The sequence below is a fragment of the Calidris pugnax genome, unplaced genomic scaffold (assembly GCF_001431845.1).
Source record: "Calidris pugnax isolate Ruff unplaced genomic scaffold, ASM143184v1 scaffold58, whole genome shotgun sequence".
NCBI classification, from domain to species: Eukaryota; Metazoa; Chordata; class Aves; order Charadriiformes; family Scolopacidae; genus Calidris; species Calidris pugnax.
In genome coordinates this window covers 4,466,307-4,486,232 of record NW_015090868.1, presented here as the reverse complement: position 1 = coordinate 4,486,232, position 19,926 = coordinate 4,466,307, and the positions used below count along the sequence as shown (strand labels likewise).

The following is a 19,926-nucleotide window of genomic DNA, read 5'->3' as shown; positions in this document are numbered from 1 at the left end:
AACCACTGGGAAAGAGGTGGCACCACGAGGAGCAGGCTCTGGGAGGGAGTAGTTTTCCTACTGGAATTGTTCATGGAGTCGTCTTCTTGGTGATACTGTGTCCTGGCAGTAGCGTTAGCACAACAAGCTTTCATTTAACTGAAATGGGGAGAAAAGGGGAAATAATTTGTGCAGCTTCTACTTCTGGAGGAAAGAACAGATCTGGGGAGTGGTGATAGATGGGTATGAGAAAGCAGGAGAGTGGACATGAAGTACTAAGTGACACCAGCTGTCAGGTGGGACAGTTAATTGAGTGAATTAAGTTTTTTTAATTTTGACTCAACATCTTTGAAAGATTTTTGAAAACTGACAGAAGAAATCCAGATAACAAAACAAAGGACCTAAAGTGGTGGTGTAGACCCTGGAGACAAGGCGTCCTGATAGGAATCCAGCAGAATGGCCATAGTCAGAGAGACACAGGTACTGGAGGATGCCAGCTATTCCTCACACTGAGAACTAAAGCACCAAAGAGGCTTCAAAAAAGTAAGTTGTCAATGTATAATGTGACAATGGCATAATTTTGTCTTCAGAACATTCAGAAAGTTTCTCATTTTCCAAAGTCGTCATTTATTTTCTACTGTTAAAAACATCCTAAAGATAGTAAAGCATCTAGATAAAGATGGCAAAGCACCTAAAACCTGTCTGCTCTAGAAATAAAAGTGGAGCAAAAGAGGCTGTGGATGTTTAGATAGCAACAGGACCAAGTTCATCTGACTTTTTTACTGTAGACCATAATGTTATATACAGATACCTGCAAGTAAAGACAGAATTATTGCCCTACAGGTATTCATTTTCAACCAAAAAAATAATTTGGCACTTAGGACCTAGAGAAACTGCCTGATTTCACAGAATTACAGAATAGTTTGGGTTGGAAGGGACCTTTAAAGGTCATCTAGTTCAATCCTGTGCAATGAGCAGGGACATCTTCAACTAAACCATGGTGCTTTAGGACCTAGAGAAACTGCCTGATTTCACAGAATTACAGAATAGTTTGGGTTGGAAGGGACCTTTAAAGGTCATCTAGTTCAATCCTGTGCAATGAGCAGGGACATCTTCAACTAAACCATGGTGCTTAGTCCCATCCAACCTGGCCTTGAATGTTTCCAGGGATGGGGCATCTACCACCGCTTCCTATTTGTGAAGGACACTCCCATGAAAATCTCGAGGTTTCCCCCCGTTACGCTGTCATTTTCCTCATTTCCCAAATCCCCTGATGAGTTCTGCTGCTTCGTTGCTGCAGTGCCCCACACCTCTCCAACCCACGACCACGAAGAAAAGGCTCCGGGGGAGACCTCATAGCGCCTGAGGCGGCGGCGGTAGGGCCGGGGCCGGGCGCTGTTGGGGCCCGTAGCCCTTTTGATCGTGGCGCAGCTCGTCTGGGCGCCGGACCCGGTAAAACATGGCGGCCTGAGGGGAAGGGGAGGGTGTGAGGGGACGGGGCGGCGAAGGGGGGATTAGCCCCCCGGGGGGAAGCCGAGGGGCTCCGGCCGGGTGGTTTTGAGGGAAAATGGCCTTCCCCAGGAAGGGAAATGTGGATTTTAAGGCAAGGTCTCGCCGCCTTCACCGAGTTGGTGACTTTGAAATGTCTCCTCTGGCAAGCGGGGCGGCCGCGGTGAAGGAGTTTATGGGGTGTGTTTCACAAGCCCTTGCTCGTCCCTTGCCTTCAGTTTCATGCACATCTAGAAGGTACGTATTGTAACGTTACAGCAAAGCAGTGCTTTTCAGAGGGAAAGTTAAGAAGGGCTTGCTGAAGGTGCTTTTGAACCTTGCTGTGTTTGCTGCAGCAAAGGGGAGGGGATTAGAGCAGGTGGACTTGGGGCTCGGTTTTGTTTGGGTGGTTTTTTTCTAATTTTTGAACGTAGTTAAGTGAAGTATTTAATTTTTGGTGGATTTATGAAGTCGAGGGGTCGGTGTGTGTGTGTTTGTTAGTTAATTAATTATTTGGAAGAGGCTGGCTTCCAGATCCTGGGCACACCAACAGCTGTTCCTGTGCCCTGATGTGTTTGTTCTTCCATCTCCCCAGCTTCTCAATCTCCTCGTCCTCTGTGACAAGGACAGGCTTTTAAGCATCCCTGGATTTCAAAATATTCTTTTGCAATATATCCTTAAATATTTTAGGAGTGCGGTATTTAGCGTATTCTTTCGTGCTTGCTCTAAGACTTGTTCTAGCAAACTATGTTGATTTCAAGAGAATAAGTGTGGGGTTTGGGGAGAGGGGGGAAGTGCAGGAAGGGCTGTGGAGGACTGGGGACATCTGGATATGTGGATGACCCGCATTCCCTTAGTGTCACAATTAGGCCCCCTCCTAATCTGTGCACCCAATCCCATCCTACCCCCAGGAGCACCTTCCCAATACTATAAACCAGCTCCAGCTTAAAACACCTTCAGAATTTTATCCAAAAGCTTTCTGGGCTGTGAAGTGGGAGTGAAAGTGGCAGCTATCTGCCGAGTCTATCATTAGAGCGTGATTTTGCATTTAATTGCACTTGGTACATCTTCGTGCTTGCACAATATCCACTGGGTGGCCAGGCTGCAGGTTGTGCTGCTCTGCCAGCCAGGTATCAGGCTTGGCAATTCGATTTTTGGTGAAGTTTTTTGGTTCAGATCTTTTGATGCATAAATTGCTGAAGAATGAGCCGTGCTTGTTGTCTTCCTACGCGCAGCTGGTTGGATTCTTTTCGTTACCAAAGAATGTGGAAGCCAAATGTCATGAATTGCATTTCCGTGGTGCAGGCTGTCAGTCCCTTCAGCTTTCGGTCAGGCCCCCTCAACGTACCGAATGTTTTGTCCTTAACTGCAATTTAAATTGGCTCGGTCCCCATTGCTTCAGCACTGCAAGAGTGCTCTGAGCTCCCATGTTCAGAAAGGTGAGGAGCAGCAGGACTGCTGCAGCATGACAGAGTCCTGTGGCGGCATCAGCCCATGAGGGAAGGGGAGCAGAGAGAAAAATGTATTAGATGACCAAAAGGTGCTGAGTATAGCAGATTATTTTGCCTGAAGAAGATTGAATGCCATATCCTTAACTTAGGGAATCATATTTCATAGTTCAAAGAGGTAATTTTATATTTATTTTTAAATATGAAGAAGAGAAACACTGAATATTAAGGAAGGATGCTAGAGAGGGTCCACATGTGAAATGTTGTTGAAGGTAGTAAAGAAAGAGTTAGTGCTGGCCTTCTTTAAACAGGACAAGCTACATTCAATCTATTTCATATTAATGAGGTCAGGCTAGGTTTTAAAATAGTTACTTGGCAATCATGTAACCCTGCGTTAATTTTCTTTACTGCACTGAATAATGACTGTTATTGCTTGATTATTTTATTTCCTGGTAGAAATTCCTCTCGGCAGTTTGTTAGCTATTTGGTTCCTGTTCTCTGCTCTACTTTTTTTTTTCATACAGTGAGTCATAATAATATAATGATAATATAATTAATATAAATCTTATGTGCTACTTCCATTTTTTCTTATTATTTCCGTTTTTCCCCGTGACATATTGTCGTTCTTCTCCACCGTGTTCTTTTTCTTTTAGTGTTTTGATCCTATGGTGCCACGCAGCCATTATGTACATGCAAATTCAAAAGTCAGCAGTAAATCAGACAATCAAAATATGCAACCTACTAGTAACAGAAGATTAAAAAGAAGAAAAAAAAAAAAGAAAAAAAAGGGCATTTAGTCACCCTTTAAGAATAGCTGTATTCCTCTGAGGAGGTTCAATGCATGTTTGAAAAGCAAATTTGTAGTGACAACCTCCTGTTTGGAGCCAGCTTCTGCTGGTTCTTTTTGGGAGACATCCTCTGGCTTGTCACGTTGGAAACTCGAGGTGATGGTCTCATGCTGGAAGGCTGCTCCCACTTCTCTTCAGACAGCATTTATTGTTCCTCTTCCAGTGTCAAGCCTCTGCAGAAGGGAGGATCTCAGTCACCACAGCATTTACTTCATAGCTGTTTGTTTCTTTCTGGTCATAGAAAGGGCCTGGTGGTTTTTCTGTGGCTGTGAGAAAATTGTTTAGGTGTCTTCTTTTTGCCTTGTCAGGAAAGTTTGCAGTTAATCTTTGGCTGATAGCAAAAGGTTAGCAATTTTTTTTTGTTCCTCCTTAGAACTGTGTGTGTGTGTGTTTTGTTTAGGTGTCTTCTTTTTGCCTTGTCAGAAAAGTTTGCAGGTAGTCTTTGGCTGATAGCAAAAGGTTAGCAATGTTTTTTGTTCCTCCTTAGAACTTTGTGTGTGTGTGTTTAAAAAAAACAAACAACAACAAAACCCAAACAATCAACAAAAAATCCATACAAACAAAAACATAGTTTTCTGTTTGTCTTGATATCCAATCAACAAAAAATCCATACAAACAAAAACTTCTAGTTTTTTTTTAATTACTGCTTATATACCACATAGAATAGTTTACCGAAGGAAAATGTTAATGATGTTGGTTTTCTTCGGGTATCTCAATCAATACTAACAGTTTTGGAAGTTGTGTGTTCTGGGGCTTATTGGTATCTTTGGCTTGCTTTATACATAGGCGGGTGAGAAGTCTAAAATTACTGACATGTAAGGAGAGAACATTTTCTCTGTTCTCTGTATCCATGTCTTTACCCTTCCTTTAACTGTCACTTTCCTCACTTCCTTTGTGGCTTAGGTTGCAAAGGGCTGGGAAGATAAAAATAACTTCAACTACAAGATTAAAATCTCAGGAGAGAGCGCAGGAGTGACATAACATTTAGCACCTGGAACATCACTTAAAACCCTCCGAGATCAGTTTGTGTGGTGGCCACTGTTCCCTCCCTGTGCACATGGGCTGTACTGACAGAGCAACTGAACTTTTACCCATTTGGGGTAATTTTTTGTTATAGGCTCTATCTGTCAAGAAGCCTATTTTGACAGAAAATATTTCCTGAAGGTCCAAATCTGTGCATCCATTGCAGTAGGATGTAGGTGCGATGTTGCTTTTTCTGATTAATTTTGGTATTGCAGGATGGAAAGTTTCACAAGGCAATTGCATTAATACAGTTAAGTATTTGCTTGGCTTTGCACAAAGCCTCTGACTTTTGTTGCCTAATTAGTCATCTGATATCCTCCCCTTCCCTCCTTGTTTTGAAACTTCCTCATTTTGAAAATTAAATGGCCTCTTGTGTTTGAGCTATTGTTCCAGCTGTGCGAAGGCTATAACTGCGCTGCAGTAAAACCCAGGAGACACAGGAGCTGCTGGTTCTATACGCGCGTAGGAAAACCAAAAATCCATCTCATGCTTTCTCCCAGCTACTGGAGACAATACAAAAAGAAAACACGTGATAAGACACAGAAACCAACCCTACTTTAAAAGTCCTGTTGTGACGAAAAGTCCTCTTGTAACAAATTACGCTGCTGTTTAAAGTCGGTGGCATTCTGTAAGGCATTGTGTTTTCTAGATTAACGCGTTAAAAACAGCTGATGTGATGAGCCCCAGGAGAACATGGGCATTAGTGAGCTCGTTTGTCCCAGATACATAGCTGCTAGAGATCTTGTCTCAGTTTTTACTGGAGGCAGAAGGCATTATAACTATACACCTGTAAAATAATCTAATTACTATAGCTAAATAAATATTGGACATCGAGGCAGGGAGGAAGGGGTAGAAGGATCCCTACATATTTTTGTTTCTGTTCTGTCTCCTAAACACTCGTGCTTTGGGAGCCTTTAGGTGGCCTCCTGGAATAGCACGTGTGCCTTTCCTTTTTCCTAGAGGGATGTGCTGTGCTGTTGGGAGCTCACTGATGTGCTCAGATAGCTCAGGGACCGCGTCTGCTCTGCTCTCAACCGGCTTGAAGCACCAGTGCAGCGAGTAGGCATTTGCTTGTGTTTCGGCGGGTAGAGCAGGCAGTTGTAATTGTGGCGTGTCTATGCGTATGTTTATGTTTGTATATGCATGCTTTATGTAATCCATGGGGAAACACCCTTGCGTTCGCTGTGAGTGTACCTAAATATAGTTCTCAGACTTTCGCTTCTCACTAGCCCTGCTCACAGGAATGAAGGTAGCTGGTTTTGTGTTATATTCCTGAAATGCTCCTGGTGATCTCCAGCAGCAGGTCAGTGGTGTTTTTCCACACCAAACATAAAGGAGCCATACAGCTCCTTCCTCCGGCCGAGCAATTTGCCCGAAGTTCAGTGTGCTTCCTCTGCCCCAGCTGCAAAGTGAGCCCTAACACTAAGCATAACTGTGAAAGATGGTATAAAATGAGATTATGGATTGAACCGATGGAACAAACTGGTCCAGGCTGAGATTTAAGGCTCCTGAACTCGTCTAAAGGATGCGCTTTTGAAGTGCCCTATATTGAATAGCACTGAGTAAAACCAGATTTCTGTATTTATCATAAATTTGTGTTTGCCTTGGACTACGTTAAGCAAGTTGTCTGAAGGTCTGTTTGTCCCCTGCCTCTTGCATTCTCCTCTGCACCCTTTCCAAAGTCCCCAAACTTTCTCTTTATTATCAAGTCATCCTGGACTGAATTAGCTGACTAGTCCTAAAGGTTTAATTCCAAACTAAGTCTGCTAGAATAATGAAGTGTTTTAACAAAGGAGCTAAGTAATAATGTTTCACTGTCTTTACAGTACGGAGAAGAGTGCAGGACTAAAACGTACCCTCCTTCAGGACCAACGTAAGTAATGTGATTCAACTTGTCTGGCAAATTACAGAAAAGTCATGATTTGCAAGTCTGAACAGGTGTGGGGTTTATTTGTAACTTGTTCCTGTTGCAGATCAAGAAAATGCTGCTTACAGGTGGGAAGCACCTATTGTGTCAAACGTTTTTTCAAAGCCTTCTTTAAATTTGAACTCTGGTGCTTATCTTTCAGGTTCAAAGGGAATGTACCCACGTATATCATAAATCTTGATTTACCTGCCAGCAAAAGATGGGATGACTTGATGCATGACAAAAAGACGGAGGTATGAAATGCAGAGCTTGCTTTGAAGCTTAGCAGGTATAAAACTACTGCGTGGCCTTTTAGTTTAAAAAAAGGTTTGGAAAGGAAAACCTGTGCTAAAATTATCTGAAAGGGATGATATTTCTAGTTGACTATTGTAAAATTGCTCTAGCCTATAATAATTGCCTGAGTAAAATATTTTTTGTTCAGCTCTTGAGCCAGCAGCATCACTTGTAGGGGCACTGATGTTTGGGATAAAACACAGTGTGGCATAAAGCAGGCTTTCGTTTGTCAAAGTTCTTTAATCACAAGTAATATGGAATGAAGGGGGAGGAGTACACCAAAGGGACAGCCTCCGTAAACTGAAGTGGAACTGAGGCAGTGTCCCTTCTCCTCTGCACATCCTGCAGCTCTCAAAACGCTGCAGGAGATGATGAAATGGGGAGGAAATGCTGGGTTTACACAGGAGAAATAATTTTAAAAATACACCTATTTCAAACTAATCGGAACAGCTGCTCTACTGAATGTTTCCAAAAATTCAACTCAGTAATGCTTAATTTCTCAAAAAGGGCTGTGGATTTCTGCTGTATGCCTGCCGACTCTGACCTTTCAACTCTGAAAGCCAGACAAATTCTTTCAACACCGTAATATTTATTTTTAAAGTCTTGTTTAAGCCAGTGGGTGTTGAAAGCTTCGGGTTGCACCTTAAATTCTGAAAGGTTTTATCTCTGATGTACTTTGGAATTAGATCACATGGAGTGGAACCATTCACATGTGGGAAATGGAAAGCATGTACTTATATAAAAAGTGCATTGAATCTTTTTGGCTTCAAGAACATCGCTGCTTAAGCAAAGATCTTTTAATTAATATTTTTAAAGATAGAAGAGTGCAGATTATTCAAATTTGATCAAAGGAGCAGAAGACATGGACGGCTTTTTTGTATCATTTGTTTTCTCTGGTAAAGGGACAGGTCAGAGCTAATCTAGAAAGTTATTTGAATAAAGCTTGAGGAGTGACTCTTTAATGGGGAGCTGGGGGTGATTCTCTCACCAAAACCAACACATTTAGCGCTTTAAATATATTTTCTTTCAACGCAATAAATGTTTTTTTGAAAAGTATGTGGAGGAGTTCCATTAGCATTCTAGCAATTCTTATGCTCAAGATCTTCTATTCAATAAAAGGCCTTGTTCTTTTTAGCTGAAGACTGTGGTCCAGAATATTAAAGATATAGCAAATACCTTCTTCCCCAGCGGCAAAGTTGTTGACATAGTGGATAACAAAATAGTAAGTATTTTCAGCTTAATTATTTTATTACTGTTTGCTCTGACCACCAGAATTAGAATGGTACTAAATTTGGTGATTAAGAACTTGACAAGTGGTAATTCTTCCACTTCCAGAATAAAAATACTGTCCCACACTGACGTCAAGCTCAGTTCCAGTTGAGCTCTTACAGTGTGAGAGTCCTACTTCACTCTGTTCTGCCTATTGCTGCTAAGGATAATTAAGGTTACTGGGCTAATCTCCATTGCCCACATGTCAATATTTTAATAAGCAACACTTTTTACTTTCCCTAAGTATGTACTTGTCTTCCAAGCACTCTACAAACATCCTCAAGTTGTACAGGCTGCAGAGGAATTAAATACTCTATGTAATAGTTGTGAGAAGGATGTACCTACTGGGGAGAGGTTTGTTTGAAGGAATAAAATAGCCTCAATTTACACAAACAACGTATAAAACTTTTCCTTTCAGGCTCATCTGACCGCCACGCTGCCGTATCCGTTCAATGAAGAACTCCAAGGGATTGCAAATTCATCTGGCATTCCTTTGGGTAACTTTATTAACAAATCCAGACTCATTTAAAATTAGTATGTGCAGTATAGTGGTCATCTGTGACTTAAATAAATACATTAAGTAGCTAAAGTAATAAATTGCATCTCACACCAAATGAAAACAGTATTTTTGAGGAGAATGGCAATAAATCACACAAGCCTTTCATCAGGCTGAGTCTTCTCTGTAGAGCTGCAGCTTCTCGCTCCTGCATTTTGGGAACTGGAGCAAGTCTCAGCTCCCGGGGACCAAAATTTGGGGGAATCCTTGATTTTCGTTGGTTTCCCATTAAGCCACGTGTCTGCTGTTGACATTCCAAGAAGACAAGGCTCAGCTTCATGCTGGGCTTTCTTTCCCATGTGATCCTTGCCACATCCTCCTGGACCTCCTGCAGAAGAGTGTGGTTCCAGGAGAGAAGCAGACACTGAATTCTTCCAAAATTGAGAGAAGGACTGTAGACCTGCTTCCACTGCCTCCCTCAAACAGGAGCAGCACACCTGGTGCTACTCAGCAGCTATTACATGGGAATAGTGGCACATATAGCTGCTTTCTTCTTTAAAGTGAATTTTATAGCTTATTTTGACGTTTCCAGAGGAGGAATTAGCAATGACTGTCAGCTTTCTGTGTGGAAAGGCAGAAGACAAGGGGTTCTGGTCCTTCTCTTTACCTTTCAGGAAGCTCTTAATTTTGCTAAACCATTCATTTCAAAGATAAACTATATTTAAACAGAAATTCTTAAGAGGAATATTGCAGAATGCTGAACTTTGCAGTATGCTTTTTTCTAACCATTTTTTTTTCTGTTCATGGCGAAAGTTTCAAACAGTTGAACTTTGTTTCTTTTTGTTCTAGGAGAAATCGTTATTTTTAACATCTTCTATGAAATTTTTACTGTCTGTACATCAATAGTGGCGGAAGATAAAACAGGTAATGCAACCCAGAATAGTGTTAACAGTTTCCTCTGAGGTGGACCCTCTCCCACACAAGTTATACAAACATGGGCAACAAACTGCAGGCAAGAAGGTCTAGTAGAAGAGAAGGGAATAAGAGATAACAGGTGTCTTAGACTAAAATAATAAAGAAGTACTTTCAAAAATGGTTTGGTTTTGATTTTGTTGGGCTTTTTTTTGTGGCTAGTTTGTGGTTGATGGGGTTGGGTTTATTTATCATTTAATAGGTGGCATTTGTTTTTCTAGGAGAAAGAAACCCCTTCCAGACACCTGATACTTTCTCAGTGCCATGAAGGGTTCTAGTGCAATCTGTTCTGTATCTTAATTTCTAGCTATTGCGTATGTGTGGGGCTAGAGAAAATGGAGAGGCTGTTCTAAGAAAAGAGACTCTTTAATTTTCTTACCTAGTTCTGCAGCCCTTGTCTGCGCCTGTTCCAGTTTAGGGAACTCCTGAGGGGTTCTCAGAGGGCTTGCAGCATCTCCCTTTTAGAGGAAGCTCAGGGTATTACTGTTGCATTACGATAACGTGGAAATCATCCGGGGCTGAGCTGGACAGCAGGTTACAAGATTAGCTGATTTCAGTTATGGCAAACCACTTCCCTGATTCAAAACCCCCCACCATTTTTCTGTGCTTATGAAAAGGGCAAATAGATAATGGTATTTTCCCTGCTTAGTTTCCAAGGTATTTTTCTTGCTTACTCATTTGCTGGATTACTAAGATGAAATTTATGATTCTTTCTTAGGAAAATTGTATTTATTTATTTCTTTATTGTTATGTAGGGAAGCTGTACCATGCCAGAAACTTGGATTTTGGACTCTTTCTCGGGTAAATACTTAAATTTGTGCCTTTTGTTTGGGTTTCTTGGGTTTTTTTGTTAAACCTGAAGAAAAAGCTAGCTGAACTTGGTATTTTTGCATGCCTTCTTGGAGTCTAAATGATGAATTGCATGTTATTGTTAAGACTGTGACAAGTAATCCTGCGTTGCATGTTGGGGAAAAAAATCCTTTTGTTCATTTTAGCTTGTTCTGCTGATCTTATGTCAAACTGTTCCCAGCTTGTTGGGGATGACTTTGTAGAACAGTTGTGTTCAGTGTTACTCAGTGTTTTCCCAGCTCCAGTTATAACAGCCTTGAGCCAAAGAATGGCACTGTACATCTTGTTTTTTACGTGATGGGCCAGCAGCATCAATTTTGGTGTATGCAGTGAGGTGTGGATTGGGTTTGGGCTTGGCTTTGTGGTTCTTTGGGGGTTTTTTAACAAAGGATCCCCGTAGTTACTGTGCTGGGCTCTACTGGCACTTCCCATTATTCATCATTTCTACTTGGAAGCTGTGCTTTGTATTCTGCTGATTTAACATCATCAGTCATTTGGATACAAACTCTGTATTCGTTTCCCAGCCCTGGATTCTCTTTTAGTTCTCATTTCATACCTCGTGATCAGCTAGTTCAGTGTTTGCTTTCAATGTCCCAGTATATTTTGTGATATCACTCTCCCAGATAGGATTTAAACATACATCTTCATTAAAAGGCTTGCCTGCCTATCAAAAACTCAAAATGTTGTCAGCTGTGACTCCAGCTGTCCCTTGGTTTGGCTTGTGTTGAACTTCTCCCACTGGTCAGAAATATGTGGGGAACGTGCTCCCTGAAAATTAAGGCAACTTTCAAAGCTGTTCCCAGAACCTGGATTGTTCCCAGAGAATTTATTGGTCTTTAGCACCATCTTGCCCTCAATCTGTTCTGGCTCATCTTACAAGTCAGAATTGGGACTTTTCCTTCGTGTAGAGCAAATCCAGGAGTATGTGGTTTGTTTACTCACTTTGAGAAGTAAGAATTTGAGGGAGGTGGCTCATTCTGCTGCAGAACAAGCTACACGTGCTTTCAGGGTACACTGGGTTTGGTGTCACGGGCAGTATCTGTAGCAGCCTCCCTTTGCCAGCAGGAACAGAACAAAGTTAACCTGAGTTCTTGCTTCTTTTCACTGGTGGCCCATGCCTTTAGACATCCTGGTTGTCCCCTGGTGCTGCTCAGGTAACTGCTGAGTAACTAGAGGAGTGAGATCAGGACAGGGGCACCACACACAGAAATCTGCCTGCTGCAAAGGGAAGGGTTAAAAGCTGCCGAGGGAGGGAGGTTTCTAAAGCTGTACCTTCTCCTCTGCAGGTGGGATGTTAAAAATAATTCCTGGACTTTAACTCGGGAACTGAAGCCTTTAGTTGTAAACTTGGACTTCCAGAGAAACAACAAAACGGTATTCAGGTCTACAAATTTTGCAGGCTACATAGGCATGGTGTCCGGAGTCAAACCGGTAAGTACGGGGAGAGGGGGCTTGTTAATTTGTTAATAATGCTTCAGACTTTCCTCTGAAATGTAAATTTTCCTGTTTTCATCCTCTGATGATGATGCCCTGGGATGTTTTGTAATAAATGATCTCTTGGTTGTTCTGATACCTAATATACCTATTTGAAAAAAAGATAAAAGACAACAATGCTGCACTCTTCCTTGTAGAAGGAGATTGCTTACATGAAATATTTATGTTTGGGCAATTCTTAAAAAAAAAAAAAAAGTGTTGAATTCTGAATACAAACAGGAATGAATACAGTGGTTGGAGTTTCTTGCTAGCAAATAGATGCTGCTGTGATCCCACAGGTGGAAGGGCGTATTTGTGTTGTTTCAATTCTTTCCCCAGTCCTTCTTGGAAAAAGAGAGTCCTATGTTGCAAGATTATTTTTTTTTTAAAAGGCATCTGAAATGTGGGTTTTATCTACATCTTCAAAACCAGCAGTACAGAACTATACTAGGATCTCCAGCTTACCAAAACTCCTCCTTTTCTACCTGTTCTGCCTTTATCCTCAATTATAAGTGGCATTATAGTAGGGCATTTCTGGCATAAATCCCTGCATCGTATCCTGTTATTTTTGTCTCTGGACAAATAAATTGGGAAGAGTCCATTCTGAAAATGATCCAGTGTAGCTGAATTCCACTTTCCTCTGAAAGAAACACTAGTTGGAGAAGGCTGGGATTTGAGTTCATGTTGCAAGTAGCGCAGATTGGATGTCCATGTGAACAACAATAACAAGTATCAGGGTGTACATAGCACTGGGACTGAAAAATCTGCCTTCCAATCAGAATAATATTCAGAGGTCTGAGAAGAAGGTTACGTACAGCAGGGAAAGGAAAACCGGTAATTCAGTGACGCAACAAGGACTGAGAGAAAAATGGCCACAGGCTTGACTTTGCTTCATGTAACAGCATGGTTTGTTGGGTTGCTGTGTCAGGTCAGAAAACCAGGAATTCTCATTTCTACTCGCTCGAGCAGTGAGAAACGAGCTTATTCTCTGCATGGGTTTGATCTTGCAGCCCGTTACTCAAAGGTGAAGAGTCAAATGAACAAGCAGCTCCATTGGTGTGTAAATAAATTGCAGCGCTGCCTCTTGTTTGTTGCTGGTATTAATTGGGCTGGCGATGGGTTGACTGGTTTAATGTTTTTCAGGACTTGTTCACTCTGACAATGAATGAGCGTTTCAGTCTTGATGGTGGTTACGTTGGTGAGTAATGCTCATTTCTGTCATTATTTCTGTCCCAAGTTTTCCAGACCTTGGGAATGCCAGTTAACTTAACAAACAGCCACACAAATGGTGGAAAGAGTTAGATAAAACACAATTCATTTTACAAGTTGTACAAGTTTAGAACAGCATGGGTGAACCTTCTGAGAAGAAATGATTGTAACGAGTGGTATTTTGCAGGAATCTTCGAATGGTTTCTCGGTAGAAGAGACGGGATGTGGATGGGCTTTCTTACAAGGACAGTATTGGAGAACGCAACAAGGTATTCTCCCTCCTTCCAAATATTCCACTGCTTTATTCTGCTTTGCTTCCCAGTGGCACCAATACTGTAAATGTATGCTGATATAGGCCTATATCTAATGATATAGGTATCTTCCTAGATGCTTCAGCATTAAATAGTCGTGGGTTTGCTGGTACTCTGGTGGGGGGGAAAGAATCGCACATGATCCCTTAAAACTCCTCAAATTGTTTTCACAGATTTATTTTTTTTCTAATGAACCTGAATATGTAATAGCGTGCTGCGTCAGAACGCGTCCAACAGGCACTAGTGTATTATAGGAAGTCTACACAAACAAAGCTCTCATGCAGTAAATGGATTAAGTGGGTTTGCTGGTACTCTGGTGGGGGGGAAGGAATCACACATGATCCCTTAAAACTCCTCACATTGTTTTCTCAGATTAATTTTTTTCTAATGAACCTATTGGTATCTGAATATGTAATAGCGTTCTCCGTCAGAACACATCCAACAGGCACTAGTGTATTGTAGGAAGTCTACACAAACAAAGCTCCCATGCAGTATATGAATTAGGTGGAATATAACACAGCATCTCATCACTTTATTCCTGTTTAAATGTAGAGAAAGTGCAAAGAGCACCTCTCAAATACAAAGTGAGGTTAAATGTAGAGAAAGTGCAAAGAGCACCTCCCAACTTAAAGTACAAAGTGAGTGGAGGAGCTTTGCTTAAATGTGTTCCTTCATTGTGATACAATCTCCTCATACGTGCAGGGAAGGGGGAAGAAAAGTGTAACTGCCCAAACTTTTCCTGGGTCTGTCAAACTCATTCTTCAGTATTTGAACCATTTATAGCATTTTAACAGCCCAACGCTGCTTTCTTACCTGTAGTTACCAGGATGCAAAAGACAGACTGGCAAAAACAAGGCTGCTGGCTCCAGCTTACTTCATACTGGGTGGAAAAAATTCTGGAGAAGGGTGTGTGATAACTCGTTCCAGGACGGCTACTCTGGATATCTGGGAGTGAGTATGCGTGACCTGGCACCTGATTCGGCCTTCCAGAAGAGGACAGGTTCCACCCATAATTGTGTCCTATGTTTCTTGTGACTTAGAATCAGAGAATCATGTAGGTTGGAGGGGACCTTTCAGATCATGGAGTCCAACCGTCAACCTAGCATTGCCCAGCCCACCACTAAACCACGTCCCTTAGCACCTCCTCTACCCTCCTTTTAAATACCTCCAGGGATGGGGGTTCCACCACTTCCCTGGGCAGCCTGTCCCAATGTTTGATAATCCTTTTGGTGAAGAAATTTTTCCTAATATCCCATATAAACCTCCCCTGGTGCAACTTGAGGCTGTTTTCTCTTGTCCTGTCACCTGTTACATGGGAGAAGAGACCGACCCACACCTCGCTCCAGCCTCCTTTCAGCTTGTTGTGCAAGAACTCACTTCTTTAGCACCATTGAAAAAATACCACAGCAAGCCTAAAAAAAAATTCCAGCATATAGTATATACTGTATATGTACTTAGTGTATAATTAGAGAAGCAAAACACAAACATATACCTCTTTTCCAGCCTTGATATCCAGAAAGGCACGTGGTATGTGGTGGAAACAAACTACGATCGCTGGAAGCCTCCGCTGGTCTTGGATAATCGTAGAACACCTGCAATGAAATGCCTCAACCAGACCATGCAAGAGGTAAACAACCTCCTGGTGAAGGTTTTCTCTTCATCTGAGTGTGTTTCCTGCAAGCATCTTCTGCGGCTGCACATGCAGGGGGTACTTGAGAAAAATGGCCACAGGCTTGACTTTGCTTCATGTAACAGCATGGTTTGTTGGGTTGCTGTGTCAGGTCAGAAAACCAGGAATTCTCATTTCTACTCGCTCGAGCAGTGATAAACGAGCTTATTCTCTGCATGGGTTTGATCTTGCAGCCCATTACTCAAAGGTGAAGAGTCTAATGAACAAGCAGCTCAATCGGTGTGTAAATAAATTGCAGCGCTGCCTCTTGTTTGTTGCTGGTATTAATTGGGCTGGGGATGGGTTGACTGGTTTAATGTTTTTCAGGACTTGTTCACTCTGACAATGAACGAGCGTTTCAGTCTTGATGGTGGTTACGTTGGTGAGTAATGCTCATTTCTGTCATTATTTCTGTCCCAAGTTTTCCAGACCTTGGGAATGCCAGTTAACTTAACAAACAGCCACACAAATGGTGGAAAGAGTTAGATAAAACACAATTCATTTTACAAGTTGTACAAGTTTAGAACAGCATGGGTGAACCTTCTGAAAAGAAATGATTGTAACGAGTGGTGTTTTGCAGGAATCTTCGAATGGTTTCTCGGTAGAAGAGACGGGATGTGGATGGGCTTTCTTACAAGGACAGTATTGGAGAATGCAACAAGGTATTCTCCCTCCTTCCAAATATTCCACTGCTTTATTCTGCTTTGCTTCCCAGTGGCACCAATACTGTAAATGTATGCTGATATAGGCCTATATCTAATGATATAGGTATCTTCCTAGATGCTTCAGCATTAAATAGTCGTGGGTTTGCTGGTACTCTGGTGGGGGGGAAGGAATCACACATGATCCCTTAAAACTCCTCACATTGTTTTCTCAGATTAATTTTTTTCTAATGAACCTATTGGTATCTGAATATGTAATAGCGTTCTCCGTCAGAACACATCCAACAGGCACTAGTGTATTGTAGGAAGTCTACACAAACAAAGCTCCCATGCAGTATATGAATTAGGTGGAATATAACACAGCATCTCATCACTTTATTCCTGTTTAAATGTAGAGAAAGTGCAAAGAGCACCTCTCAAATACAAAGTGAGGGGAGGAGCTTTGCTTAAATGTGTTCCTTCATTGTGATACAATCTCCTCATACGTGCAGGGAAGGGGGAAGAAAAGTGTAACTGCCCAAACTTTTCCTGGGTCTGTCAAACTCATTCTTCAGTATTTGAACCATTTATAGCATTTTAACAGCCCAACGCTGCTTTCTTACCTGTAGTTACCAGGATGCAAAAGACAGACTGGCAAAAACAAGGCTGCTGGCTCCAGCTTACTTCATACTGGGTGGAAAAAATTCTGGAGAAGGGTGTGTGATAACTCGTTCCAGGACGGCTACTCTGGATATCTGGGAGTGAGTATGCGTGACCTGGCACCTGATTCGGCCTTCCAGAAGAGGACAGGTTCCACCCATAATTGTGTCCTATGTTTCTTGTGACTTAGAATCAGAGAATCATGTAGGTTGGAGGGGACCTTTCAGATCATGGAGTCCAACCGTCAACCTAGCATTGCCCAGCCCACCACTAAACCACGTCCCTTAGCACCTCCTCTACCCTCCTTTTAAATACCTCCAGGGATGGGGATTCCACCACTTCCCTGGGCAGCCTGTCCCAATGTTTGATAATCCTTTTGGTGAAGAAATTTTTCCTAATATCCCATATAAACCTCCCCTGGTGCAACTTGAGGCTGTTTTCTCTTGTCCTGTCACCTGTTGCATGGGAGAAGAGACCGACCCACACCTCGCTCCAGCCTCCTTTCAGCTTCTTGTGCAAGAACTCACTTCTTTAGCATCACTGAAAAATACCACAGCAAGCCTAAAAAAAAATTCCAGCATATAGTATATACTGTATATGTACTTAGTGTATAATTAGAGAAGCAAAACACAAACATATACCTCTTTTCCAGCCTTGATATCCAGAAAGGCACGTGGTATGTGGTGGAAACAAACTACGATCGCTGGAAGCCTCCGCTGGTCTTGGATAATCGTAGAACACCTGCAATGAAATGCCTCAACCAGACCATGCAAGAGGTAAACAACCTCCTGGTGAAGGTTTTATCCAGAAAGGCACGTGGTATGTGGTGGAAACAAACTACGATCGCTGGAAGCCTCCGCTGGTCTTGGATAATCGTAGAACACCTGCAATGAAATGCCTCAACCAGACCATGCAAGAGGTAAACATCCTCCTGGTGGAGGTTTTCTCTTCATCTGAGTGTGTTTCCTGCAAGCGTTTTCTGTGGCTGCACGTGCAGGGGGTACTCTGAGAGAGGTTTTCATTGTCTCCTGAGCTGTTCTGTCACCAGTGAAATACACACACACAAGCTGTCAGGCAGCAAACACTCGCGTGTCCTGTGCTGTTCTGAGATCTGCTCAAATTCTTGCAGCCCATGTTCTTCTGATCTCAAGGGCCACTCTTAAAGCTTTATCTTATTATCTAATTGAGCAGTAAAAAAGTTACACTTCTCCGCATTTACACTAACAGGTAAATGGCCGTTAACATAAATGTATTAAGCTTTATCTTATTATCTAATTGAGCAGTATAAAAGTTAGACTTTTCAGCATTTACACTAACAGGTAAATGGCCATTAACATAAATGTATTATTTCCTTCCAGAACATCTCCTTACCAAGAATTTACGACGTTCTCTCCACAAAGCCTGTCCTCAATAAGGTAAATGCTTCTATTCTTGCGGGGAGGTGGGGGCAGCTCACTAACTCCTCTGCAGCTGAGGAGGAGGGCACGGGGGTACATTCAGGGTTTTTTAGGAGAATTGTAATTGCTGGAATAGCTGTTTTCCAAAGGCCCTACAGCTATAAAGCCCCATGTAGCCTGAGCCCTCTCCTCACAGTTGGAGGCAGCATTTGCACTGCAGACATCATATGGACATATTAACCTGTGGTATGTGCCCTTCTAAGTAGCATGAAACAAGTTAATATATCTCATGATTTCTACACACTAGAGTCACATTCTTGAAACACCAGATATTTTAGTCCGAACTTGAGGGTTTGGTGTTTAATAAAAAAAAAAAAAAAAAGGACTAAAATGGCGAGAAGAGTCTTTGAATGAGAAATGTAGTTACTGTATTCAGGAGAGGCAACATTCTTGGCTGTGGACACAAGCTATTCATGCTTGCATGTTGTTGAGTTAATAAGATAAATGCTCCTTTTTAGAATCATAGAATCATAGAATGGTTTGGGTTGGAAGGGTCCTTAAAGATCATCTAGTTCCAACCCCCCTGCCATGGGCAGGGACCTTTTTAGATGAACTGTTCAGCCAGTACCAGAGACGGTTTTTCACTAATTACTGTAATGAGGCTTTCTCTTTTTTTTTTCTTCTTCTTTTTTTTCCCTCCTCCTTCCCCCTGCCCCCCCGTTAGCTGACTGTCTGCACGACGCTGATGGAGGTGTACAATGGTCATACAGAGACTTACCTGCGGGAGTGCCCAGATCCCTGTAGTCCATGGTAGGCCTGTACCTTCCCTCTGTTGGAAGCTGCTGGTCCGAATCGGAGGTCCTCCAAGAGAAAAAATACTTCCAGAAAAAGATTCCTCAGCCTAACTCCTTTCTTCAGAAATCTAATGGCTACATAGAAATGTCAATGAGCTTCTAACAGTGGAGGACCCTCTCTGCCATTGGACTTTCTCGCTTTCTGAGCAGCAGTTCTGCTGACGAGAAATGTGTACTAATGTATAGCTGGTTTGATTGCAGCTGTTTCTACCAAATGAGTTCAGCAGTTAGCTCTACATCTCTTCAGTCCTGACAGTATTTTTGGTTTGGTTTGTGGGTTTGTTATTTTTGGGTTGGTTTGTTGTTGTTTTTTTTCAGATGAAAACACTTCTAAAGCACACATGAGTCAAAATGGCACCTACCAGGCATGGAAAAGAATTGGGCTATTAGAAGGCCAGGTGGGACAGGACAGTTCTGTTCTTCTTCACTAAGCACTTAAGTTGAATTGTTAGTGTTCTGGTCCAATGTCCTGGTCTCTGGTCTAAGATTTCCTGTTGTAAAATAACCTACCAAATGTCACATTTAGTGAAAGAAACAAGTTCATAGGGAAATACCAAAACCAAGATCTGAGCCAAAAAATGTCTTTTCCCTGATTGATAGATCTTTTGCTGAAGCTCTTCCTTGGCCTGTTAATGAATTATTTTTTTTTTAATACAGATTTTTCTGTTGCCTCAAAAAAATAAATACTAATACAATAAATATTCTTAAGAACTAGTTTCTTTGACCAAAGTACAGATGCACTGATTTCATACCTCTGTGGACATCACCATGCACGTTAGGTATCACATGGCAGAAAGGGCATTGGCTTCTGAATAGACTGATTTTAACAGTGACTGAAAACCTGATTTTTTCTTAAACTGATGGTTGAAGCTATTGCTTTAAGGGGAAGCAGCCAGGTACTAACAGTGGTCTTGGAGAGTATTTTGGTTGGTTGGTTTGGTTGTTTTTTGGAAAGTCAGGGAGGGAAGCCAGGTTAGACTACACCATTGGCCGGAATTCCAATTAGGAAAGGAAAGGTCCTTTAGAGAAGCCCAGGCACCCTGATATCCTGGGGAGCAGCAGTTTTATCTGAGTCAGTGGCTGTTTCTGGGGCCATCTCTTGTGTTTTACAGCACGCAAAGGGAAGGCACTGGAGGGTAG

General features: G+C 42.0%; 1 protein-coding gene across 2 annotated transcripts; it reads left to right on the top strand.

The window, feature by feature from the left end:
* The first annotated feature begins 1,350 nt into the window (after positions 1-1,350).
* Positions 1,351-19,500, top strand: ASAH1 (N-acylsphingosine amidohydrolase (acid ceramidase) 1). Of its 2 annotated transcripts, none has more exons than XM_014945620.1 (14): positions 1,351-1,431; positions 6,613-6,659; positions 6,856-6,946; positions 8,122-8,208; positions 8,674-8,752; positions 9,601-9,675; positions 10,479-10,524; positions 11,859-12,003; positions 13,189-13,243; positions 13,442-13,523; positions 14,385-14,516; positions 15,069-15,192; positions 17,894-17,950; positions 18,657-19,500. In XM_014945620.1, the coding sequence occupies exons 3-14, from the start codon at positions 6,926-6,928 to the stop codon at positions 18,744-18,746; spliced, it is 993 nt and encodes a 330-aa protein (XP_014801106.1). In that variant the 5' UTR covers positions 1,351-1,431; positions 6,613-6,659; positions 6,856-6,925; the 3' UTR covers positions 18,747-19,500. The 2 variants fall into 2 exon arrangements, with proteins under 2 accessions (XP_014801106.1, XP_014801107.1); XM_014945621.1 differs by lacking the exon at positions 1,351-1,431 and adding an exon at positions 1,575-1,725.
* The last annotated feature ends 426 nt before the right edge of the window (positions 19,501-19,926 follow it).